The sequence below is a fragment of the Plasmopara halstedii genome (assembly GCF_900000015.1).
Source record: "Plasmopara halstedii genome assembly, contig: Scaffold_526, whole genome shotgun sequence".
NCBI classification, from domain to species: domain Eukaryota; phylum Oomycota; class Peronosporomycetes; order Peronosporales; family Peronosporaceae; genus Plasmopara; species Plasmopara halstedii.
This window is the reverse complement of record NW_020187446.1, coordinates 71868-82681: the sequence shown is the minus strand read 5'-3', so window position 1 is coordinate 82681 and position 10814 is coordinate 71868. Positions and strand designations below refer to the sequence as shown.

At 49.3% G+C, this 10814-nt stretch overlaps 2 protein-coding genes across 2 annotated transcripts; one reads left to right on the top strand and one right to left on the bottom strand.

Moving 5' to 3' along the window:
- Positions 1 to 848: 848 nt before the first annotated feature.
- Positions 849 to 1253, top strand: PHALS_11065 (uncharacterized protein; the record flags this gene model as incomplete). Its single annotated transcript, XM_024726595.1, has 1 exon — positions 849 to 1253. One exon carries the CDS (start codon positions 849 to 851, stop codon positions 1251 to 1253), a length of 405 nt encoding a protein of 134 aa, XP_024577256.1.
- A 47-nt stretch (positions 1254 to 1300) lies between these two features.
- Positions 1301 to 4176, bottom strand: PHALS_11064 (chromosome transmission fidelity protein 18 homolog; the record flags this gene model as incomplete). Its single annotated transcript, XM_024726594.1, has 4 exons — positions 1301 to 1518; positions 1602 to 1852; positions 1915 to 3527; positions 3592 to 4176. The coding sequence occupies 4 exons, from the start codon at positions 4174 to 4176 to the stop codon at positions 1301 to 1303; spliced, it is 2667 nt and encodes an 888-aa protein (XP_024577255.1).
- Between the last annotated feature and the right edge of the window lie 6638 nt (positions 4177 to 10814).

Sequence of the window (10814 nt, the reverse complement as noted above, 5' to 3'; positions counted from 1 at the left end):
GTATAGAACGAAAGGTCGGTGACCTAACTTACGCTTCCTATAAGCGCAAAGCTACGGCAGCCCCGCTGTAGAAGATCTTTCGTAAATTGGCTCAAACGACAGAGAGGACGCTGAGATTGTCACAGGCTTTCGGTTTCAAGAGTCTTGGCCAACTTGGCAATGTTATTCTCGATCAACTGATCGCGGGGTAGCCAGATCGGGTCAGACCCATCGATCCATGTCACACGGTGCTCGAGCCTGCCTGATTCCGTACGGCGATTGTCGATGTAGTAAAACTCTCTAATCGTCTCGCTGGATTGAGATTGTCGGGCCCACTTGACTGTGCGCGTGGAATCGAGCTGCTTAGTAATGCCTCTATTTACAAGGCTGTCGCGGGCTCCACTATTTAGGCTATCGTCGTCGTCATTACCATCCTCGTTGTCGCTAAAGCGAGACTTCGGTAACACAGCGACCGGCACGACCGAAATGGCGTCGATCATCTCTTCACCAGCCATCCACACCTTGAGTCTATCCGCACCGACCTCTACCGAGCTCTCGCCACCCTCAGGGCACATGCTTCCCGTCCCCCTTCGGGTGCAGCAGGAAACATGCTAGTCCGCAAAAGGTGGCTAGCTTCTAGACGGTTGAGACAGTTTGATTGGTGGCAGCGTAGTTCAAGGTGGATAGTTGGTGCTGTTGGACCATGGTCGATCGTCGGGGTCAGTCAGAAAAATTGGAACTGAGGAAGTTAAGGAATATAAAACAGCATCCCAGTTTCTTTATCAGGACCGAGCACATACTTTTTTACTCCAACACTACTCTAAAAGCTTAAGATTTGGACATATATCTTCCAATCACGAACTGCAGTGATGGCCCCCAAAGGCACCGTAAGCTGGGAACGCTTCGATGAGCAGACAAAATTGGCGTTCGTGGGGGACCCTTTAAATTCGCGTTTTTTCTTCAAGACGCGTGTGACAGCTAACGATGAAGTGAAGGTAGTTGCGCGGGTGTCGCACCACTCGACGAAGTCTACGCCTGTGGCATCTCGCACTATCAAAGGACGTAATGAGACCGTGAAGTACGCTACGGTGGACACGACCAATTTCTATCGACTGACAAGGTTGCTGCGCTTTGTAATGCAAGAAATACTCGGGCCCATGGTTACGCTGCCCGCCCAAACCATTTCTGACTCAAGAATTGAAGATGCACCAGCATCCGCGAGCCACAATGACAAAAAGAAGACAAAAAAGAAAAAGAAAGCAGCAAGAAAGTAGAGATGAGTGGTAGACTCGATATGTTTACAGTCGAAAGAACAGTGAGTTCATATTAAATCACGGACGTAGACGACAGTTTTAATGCCACACGTGTAGCCTTCGTTATACTTGTAGCGCACCATGTTGTGCCTACGAGAATCGTTTGTGCACTGCTGTTTAAATTTCGCGTTCAGCTCCTCATCACGCTTACGCTTCGCCTCACGGTGAGCAAAAGCAAATGGATTTTGCTTGCGAAGAGCCTCGTCCTTCTTTAATAACTCTACTTCTAGAGATTAGAGAGACAAGAAAAATGTAAGAATTGAGCAAGACAAAGGCGGCATATCCGTAGAATCAACTCTATTGACGTACCACTGAGCTTCGGGAGCGCATATGTCGCATTCGCAGCCTTTTCTTCGATCGTGACTTTATCGGATTGTTTGCTGACCGAGTGCAGACCCCTGTTGTCGTTGTTATTCACTGATGGACTCTTGTTTTCACTACGACGCATCTGTTCCAGTTCTACTTCGCGTGCTATCATTTTTCTCACTGACAGCGGGAGCATAGATTGCTGTACAGCGGTACCTTCGCTACTTTGAAACTTGACTATCTCGTACAAAGCCCTGCACAGCAAGGTAAGCCGGGAAACACCCAGAAATCAAAAACAAGCATACAAAACACGTACGGTTCAAGCTCGTAATCTTCAGTACCGTCGGGAAGAAATTTGTGACAAAACGATAGTCCAAGCGATGCCATCAGCTCAATCAACCGCTGTATCATGATCTGTTCTTTCTTAGTCTGGAGAGACGGATTGATACGACGAATGTTGGGGGATAGACTTGCGATGAGACACGGAACCACATCAACTACAAGAACGCTGGTACCCACGCGTACAATCGGCTGAAGATGAGCTCCCTCTGATAGTGCGACAAGGATATTTTCGCACCGATCTTGCCTTTTCTGCGCTTCAAATTGCGCGCGAGGGTATTCCACACGGCGCCTTGAGCTTGTGCAGCAAGATCTGTGTGTTGCGATGGCAGCGAACTCAATATATGCTTGAAAAAAAAACTGCTGGTCTGAGCGAGCGCGAGTTTCGTACTCATCTGCAAGTCCGAGCCACTCGAAAACATCACAGATGTTTTTTAACGTTGGGTCGTTAAAGATCATCCTAGGTACATTTTCATCTAATCCACTGATCAGTAAGGGAAAGTTTCCGATCGATGCAACAGCTTCGCTTATCTTTTCAGCTGCAGGAATTTCACCCTTTTTCATATTTGAGCGCGCTTCGTAAAACACAAGATCCAACACCTCAAACATACCATGGACATGATCTTTTTGAGCAACGAGTCCATTACTGAGAGTCAATTTACTCATCACAGCTCCTCTTGATCGTGTGCTTTGGAATTGAAGAGTGTTTAGACAATAGCGAATGTCATTTTCAGCGCTAGAGCACAGAGCTGCTAGCGCCCCTGTGGAAACTTTTATGCCTTCATTACGACAGATGTATTTCAAACGCGAAACGAGTCGTTGCGAGTGTGGACTGTCTAATGTGAAAATCTTAGATATTTGACGCAATGGGCGCAGCACGGATGCATACAAGTCATTACAAATGCAAATAAGTGGACGCGTCAATGGGTGTCGATTTTTGACTACAGATTTCCCTCCTGATTTCTTCTTCTGTAAGGGAGCATTGACAATTTCTTTAATTACGTCAATCGCAGATTTTCCATCGGTGCCGTTCATGGCACCATCGATCTCATCCAAAATAATGCAATTCGGTCTACGTTCGCCCCAAATCGACTGCATCTCCATTGCACTAACAATTTTGTTACGCAAAACTGAGGCCGTGCGATCATCACTAGCATTAACTTCAATGGGGTTGTAGCCTGCATGACGAGCAACGATGTTAGCTAAAGTTGTTTTTCCTGATCCAGGAGGGCCACAGATCAAAATGATCTTAATCAGTGGACGTTTATCCTCGTCATCTCCATCGGTAGAATCGCTTTTCGTAGGTTCCTTATTCCACTGAGACTGATCGAGAGTGCCAGTAAGGATTTGTTTGGCTAGATGAGCGCCATTAAAGTGCTTCTTCTTCGGAAATACAAATCGATCCCACGACTTAATCCAAGATAACACTTCCCGATTAGTTCGCTCGTCGCTCAAAAGATCCAAAAAACTCCGTGGTCTGTATTTGTCCAGCCACAATACAGCATTTGACGCAAAAAGCCGTTCGTGATTATCTAAATCAGCTTCATGCAGCGTGTCTTCAACTTCAGTTGTGGCTTCTTCAATCTCCATCTAAGCACAAGCAAAGATTTCATCAGATTATGTCACTACCACCTCATTCTAAATACCATCGTACCCGCTCAACAGTATCCATTAATTCCTTTATAGAAACAAGTGATGACGCTAAACTGCGCACAGAACCAGGAGTTACATGCTCATTGCTAGATCGCTTCTTGCGCAAAAACATTCGCTTTCCATCACTCAGCACAACAGAGAGGGAGTCGATGTCAACTGGCGGACGACTGAGAAGATATGAGCTTGAAAATGCAGCATTTGTTGTCGCTGCCTGCCTCTCCTTGTGCTCGAAATCGAGCTGCGCATTTTCGATAGCCATGTCATCGTCTCCTTCCTCACCCAATAGGTTCGCGCATCGAGCCAAGACTTGGTCAAGATGCTTGTGCACATTTTTCGTGTCCTCTGCTCTTTTTACTAAAGCGTTTGATTTGACTGTAGGTGGTTGGTTGGGTGAATTAGAAGCATTCGATGTCTGCGGCCGATTATCCCCAACTTGCTGCAACCCGAATGCCTCCATGGCACACATCTCCTCCTCCATAGCTTCCATTTCGTGCGCATGTAATTCCTCCCAGTCATCTTCCATATTAAACTCCTGTTCGTAAGCGTAGACATCCGCGTCAGTCATGTCAGCGTATCGGACCTCCATGCCGATCAAAATTCTAAGGAGATAGAGCAATATTAATATGCCATGGTTGTACTAAAATTACCGAATGTAGTCAGGGACATGCTAGTATTACTTTTGGGGTACTCACAAGCAAAAATTCTATGAAAATAGTAACGAAATTAGCATGGCAGGTATGAGTATACACAGGTATATATCTGATACAATTGCCACTGAGAACCCATGTTGGCGAAACACTATGTCGGGGAACAGATTGGCTGTCTCCTCACCGGTGACATTATCGCCGATAGCAGCGAGATGAGCCATCATTGTAACGGGTTACACGTACCCTGGTATGAAAGGGTGGGTCACACAAGATGGTATGGCCGTACAAAGGTGTGAAATACACAAGTCAGTGTAATCACACAAAGGGTGTAGCTACATCGTAACAAGAAGCCACTACGTGGCGGGACTGCTATAGTTATTGCATATTGATTAGGTTATACTATTTGATTTCGAAGACCTAAGGTTTTAGATATAGGCGGCTCTGCCGCAAATAAAACAAATTCAGTTTCAATTATGAACGAACGGGTTTATATAAGGTTTTGGGTACTCTTGGAGGTAGCAGATTGCGATTCGCTACACTCGTACTGGTTCTGGTATTGAACGTAAGGTTGGTGACCTTAGTAAGCTTCCTCTAAGCAAAGAGCTACGGCAGCCCCGCTGCACTTGATAGCACTCGTAGTCAATCTACGCCTGAGTCGTAACGACCGATTTTCTGTGAGGATGGAGCAATTCTCCTATTTGCTTTAGGGCGTGCAGGACGGGCTTAAAAAGCTGATGACTCTGCTTGGCCCTGAGGGCGTGCAACACCTTGCTTCGCACGGAAGCGATAAGCGCGCGTCTAGAGTTGTTTGAAGCTATGAAAATGCTTTTTTAGGGCACCTAGATCAGATAAAGTCGGCGTCGACTGCGTCCATAACGCCACCGTCGACGACGGATTATCCCCCCGACCCAAGCCGCTCATGGTGAGCGTTAAGACCTTTGAGGGTAAGAATGAAGAGAATCTCCAGCTCTGTGTAAAAGAGGCCGAGATGGCTATGGCATCCGCCATGCTTCAGAACGAGCAACAGCGCGTGACGCCAGCTATGTCCAAGCTGGGGGGCGAGCACGAGAATGGGCACTAACGTGCGGTGCTTCGGTTGAATCGGCGTTCCCCTCCTGGAAGGAGCAGAAGCGTCAGCTTTTGCGAGTTTTCTCGCCGCCTAACCTGGCATATCGCGCGCGATCGCGTTTTCTTGCCGCCCGAGAGGGCAAGAAGTGTTGGTGGACATTGTTTAAGAGTTGTGTACTCTCATTGCTGGGATGGCAGCCGATCCTCTCCCGGGGCGGTCGCAGTTACTGTCTTTATGGAGGGCCTCCGCGCTGGCGTGGCCGGGATAGAAGTCTTTCGTGTGCATCCATCTTCTTTAAAAAAACGGTGAATGTGGCATTGAATGCCAGATTCAACTTTAAATCGGCACAACTTGGTTAAAATTCACACCCTCAGAGCTCGTCGAGCGGGCCTGAGCCGATGGATCTCAGTAATGCTGAAAAGGAGGAGGAAGAGCTCCGAGCTGCCAAGCAGCGTTTAAACACCCAACAATTTTTGCATGTCGAGACACGTGTCACCTTCGGACTGGTTGTCCTCTGCGTAAGGGCGCGTCAAGGTTTATCGAACCGACGATCCCGCTTCTCACGCAGTCTAGTTTGTCGCGGGAAACGGCAGAGCCCATTGTGCCCTACTAGGAAAGAATTCTGTTCAGCTCCAAAGAGGTAGAGGGCAGCAGAGCCCAGCCCCAAAGAGCGCTGTGCTCAAGAACATGGAATGTGTATGCAAGTCGGGCTTGCTGATCGTAAAAGCGACCGTGATGGGCTTTGAAAGGTCATGGAAGATATTTATCGATTTCGGGGTGTAGGGCAATTACGCTCGACGCTCCACGATCAAAGGAAGTCAGCTGAATACTGAGGCGCTGGAAGCGTGGTTGTTTGACACTGTCACTGTTCGCTTAGTGATGGGGACTTGTGTCCCTGAGCCAAGTGTTCCTGTGGATCTCAGTGTCAAGTTTCTTGGCTTCGATAGCGTGGAACGCTGCCTAGTTTTAGATTTGGATGCAAGGTATGACCTTATCCTTGGTATGACATGCCTGGAACACCATGAGCCATGGATTGATTGGAGGTCGGAGACCTTGGATGCTACGCGCACGACTTCTGATAGAGCTTTGGTGAGTTATGAATCCACCTCTGCTGGGAAGCAAACGCACTTTTGGCGCGGGTACTACTCTGGGACGGTCAATGTGCTTGATATCGGAGTATCCGATTTGTCGAACACCGAAGGTGTATCGAATAAGAGTCCCGAGCATGGCTCGCGGGCTGAACGTGAAGTGGCACGTAACCCACGGAGCACTGCTCAAGTATCAAAGCAGTTGCAGCATGCCAAGAGTGGCATGGTCGGCCAAAGACCGAGGCATCGAGGGCGAGGCCCCGGTGACGCGTGTGGAGTGGCACGTAATGTACTGGACGAAGACTGCGGAAATAGCATCTTTTCTTCGGGTGTTTTGATAACATCAAATCTCCGATGGAGCAGGGAGTGGGGACACTGGACGAAGCTGAGTGCGTATTCCAACTGGTCTCGACGAGACAAAAGTCTCTATAGAGAGGAGACGGCGAGGCCGTGTATTATCCAAAAGACGCACGGCGTCGACCCTGACCCAGGGTGTCTGTAGCGCACAGCTATGCACCCTTGTGAACGGTATGATAGTAAAACGGCGACGTCAGCCTCGAGACTTTTCCCGCGATGGGATCTCTTCTTGGGCTGGACGAGGTGTCCCTTGAAGAGTTCGGCGGCGCCTTAAAGACAGGCGACTTAGCCAAAGTGGTTATTATACGACTGGAAGAGGTAATCAACTCGTCGTCGCTTCCAGACAAAGCTGTCCTCCAGGACACCAAGAGAGTGCTAAATGCACGATGTAGATCGTCGATCCTGAAGATCTGTACTGTCCTTTAGTAAAAGAACTTAAAGACGTCGTCTCCAAATACCCGCCGTCGGTCCTACCTCCGGACAGAGGTGTGCGCCATGAGATCGACCTGGTTTCGGGAACCAAATACTGCGTAACACGCCAATAACCCCTGCCCAATGAGCATTGTGATGCCATTGACTCCTTTTTCTGTGCGAAGCACGGCGCAGAAAGGTGCGTGAGAGTAAATCTCCCCATTCGATACCCACGTTTTGTATCCGACAGCCGGACGGTAAGTGGCGTATCGTTCACACATACAATAAGCTAAACGCTGCCACCATTCCGGCACAGACGCCGATTCTTAAGAAGAATGCTATCCCGAGCAATATGGTTGACGGTGCAAAGCACAGCGCACTCGACTTGGTCGACGGGTATTGCCAATAGCTCATGAGAGCGAGTGATATTCCGCAGACAACGGTTAGTACACCGAGCGAGTTGATTTGGGAGTGTCTGGTGATGCCCAAGTGCTACAAATGCACCAGCAACATCTAATCGTCCTGTGGCGCAGCTCTTTAGGCCTCACCGGGCGTATGCACAAACATACCTCAGCGACAGATTCGTCCACAGTCATGCGGGGCACGAGAGGACGGATGTTGAGAGCCACATCGTCCATTTCAGAGCGGGGCATCAGTGCATGCGCACGAATAAGCTGTATGCCAATGCAAATAAGTGCATCTTCGGCGCTGAAGAAATCCCTTCCTAGAGTGCTACATTGGGAAGCGTGGCCTTCTAGCAAATCCCGCTATGTTCAAGGCGATTGTAGACTGGCCAATCCCAAAGAACCAAAAGAATTTGCGCTAGTGGCTTCGCCTCGCCAACTACTTGCACCAGTATAGCGCAAATTATGCAAAAATGGCACGGCCATTGTCGAATCTCATTAGAAGTATACGGAATGGTGTTAAAACACCCAGTGTTGGAAGGCTTTTGACAGGGTCAAATACAGCTTCCTTCATGCACCAATACTGGCGTTGCCAGACCCCGATCATCCTTTAAGTGTCGTCTGTGACGCTTCGGACATTACCATCGGCTATGCACTGTTACAAGCAGACGCCGAGGGGCAAGATCGAGCGATCGCGTTCGAATCTTGCCAGCTTAAGACTGTGGTCTGGAATAACCCAGTCTACGACAAGAAATTACTTGCAATGAAGTATGCACAGGATGGACCTGCTTGGCTCAAAGCCGTTGTGATCTACATAGATCATGCGTCATTACGCACTGCGACTCAGTCGCCTCACCTCTCGCAGAGATGGATAGGTGGCTTTCATTCTTTGCAGAATATAACTTCGAGGTGAAGCATTAGCCATGAAAGCAGAATGCTTTGGCTGATGCGTTGTCACGCAGACTAGATTATGAGCTTGCTAATGTCACGACGGTCACGTCGTCAGAGACGGAGTTGATCCGCACCGCATACGCATTTGACGTTATGTGTGTAGCGCTGCTTCAGGCTCTCGGGAGCAAGGAGTTTGGAAAATCGAGCAAAAAATTGTCGGCGCAATTGCGCACACGGTTACACTGATATATGTTGAATGACGGGTTGCTGTATTATAGCACCGATTTAACGGATACGCCATGAAATTTGGTTCCTCACGAAGAGGATTTGAAATACCGCATTCTTAATGAGACCCACGACACTCCACTCAGTGGTCATCGCGGTTGTGAGTAGACGCCTCTCCAAATGCGGCAGCGCCGCTGGCCAGTTTACCGGTACCATCCGGGTGTTGGTTGTCCATGAGTATGGACTTTGTGTGTGGCCTGCCGAAGAATTCGGCGGGTAACACGAGTGTGGTGATCTTTGTGAACTGTTTGAGCAAGACGGCTATCTTGCGGCAATTTCGGGTACCAACGACGTTGTTGGTACAGGGACGCTGTTTGTTGATCGTGTCTTTCGACAACATGGACTCCCGGAGTCAATTGTCTCTGATAGAGACCCGCGCATCACTGGGAAGAATTGGTTTACACCGTTCAGGGTGCTGGGCACCAAGTTAACTAAGCCAATAGCGGACCATCCGCGAACCGATGGTCAGACTGAGCGCATAAATTGCGTCGTTGAAGACGTTCTTCGCAGCGTCTGCGCGGAAATACCGAAGCGCTGGAGCGCTATGTTGCCACTCGTAGAGCTTGCTCTTAGCAATGCAGTGCTTTCATCTACCGGCTGCAAGCCGTTCGACGTGAAAGGGCTTATTAATCCTCGCGTCCCGCTGACGTCGCCATTCCATGTCTCAGGGCTTGGTGGAAGAAGAATAGCAAAGCCGCTAGCTGATGTCATTCACCTCACCGTGCGTAATAAAGTCGGTGATTTCCTGTATACCAGACTGAGTGTCTACGACATGTTCGCGATGCGATGGTTGAAAGCCAAGACATGTAGAAAGATATGCAGACGGACGAAGCAGAAGAAATGCTGAAAACGTTTAGGTCGGACACCTGATTTATTAAATGCTAAAAACCTTCCTAAACATGCAGTCTCTGCTGTGTTTAGGACGAAGCTCCGTCCACGGTTTATCGGACCTTTTAAGGTCGCAGCCAAGCGAGGCCTTGCGTCTATGCTAAACCTTCCGATTAGGATGCACATCCATCCGGTGCTTTATGTGAACTTGCTTAAGCCGTACCAGGATCCGGCGCCCACAGGTGCTCGATTACCCAGAAGCCGTACCAGCAAATGGTTCTGAACACGGAGTGTAACAGTTTCCGTTTACGACGGCGCCAAACGATCCACCGTCGCACGGAGTGTTGCATTCGTCTGCTCGACGGCTAGGAGTCGGTCCGACAGAGCGTGATAGTCCTCAACGTGAGGCAGTCGGTGCACAAAATTTGATAAGCGTTTAAGGTCTTCTGCACAGCGATATGCGACCTCGGCAAGATGCTCGGCGGTATGTCGATGACGACGGATTTTTCCTCCAGAGCATCGCGAATCACCGGACAGCGATCGACCTAGTCGTCATTCGGGTGAGTCTACGAACACAGCGGCTGAGGGTCATAGCTAGAGCTAAGCGTATAGCCCTTCGGCTTCCCAAGCTACTGCTGAGCAGAGCATCGTGATCCTTCTGATCATAAGCGTCCACGAAGTCTGGGCTGTCTTGCCAGAGTGGCGCCTCGAACTCCCACAAGTTTGCGGAGTTTGGGAATCCCCGCCACTTCACAAGATATTGCGTTCGACCCTGTCGACGACGACGACTCATAAAGCGTTCCATGTGATAGTGGACGCCACCATTCTCACCGGGAAGAGTCGTCGGCGGACCGGGGGCGTGATGGAATATTCCATATGTCGCAAGGCGACAATACGAAGGAAGTCGGCGTTGCGCCTTGAATTTGGCAAGCTCAAATCAAAGATGGCGCTGTACGCACACGTCCACTTCCTTGTGGCTCCGTTGTAAGGTAGACAGCGAGAAAAGTTTCCGGTTCCGCTGCACTCATCGCTCAAAGAGCTCTTCATCATCTGCAGCGGCTTTGCCAGGGGCGAGTAGCATAGAAATTGTCCAAATTGCGGGTACAAGAGCGTCTCCTCTTTGAGCGCGAAGTCGAGCGCGGTACCTATCCATTGGGATTTCTAGATGTACCAAGAAGCAAGCTCCGAGAGCTTTTTGTTGGTCAAGCTCGGTTGTGTAGTGACCGGGCGCCCGACTACGTAGA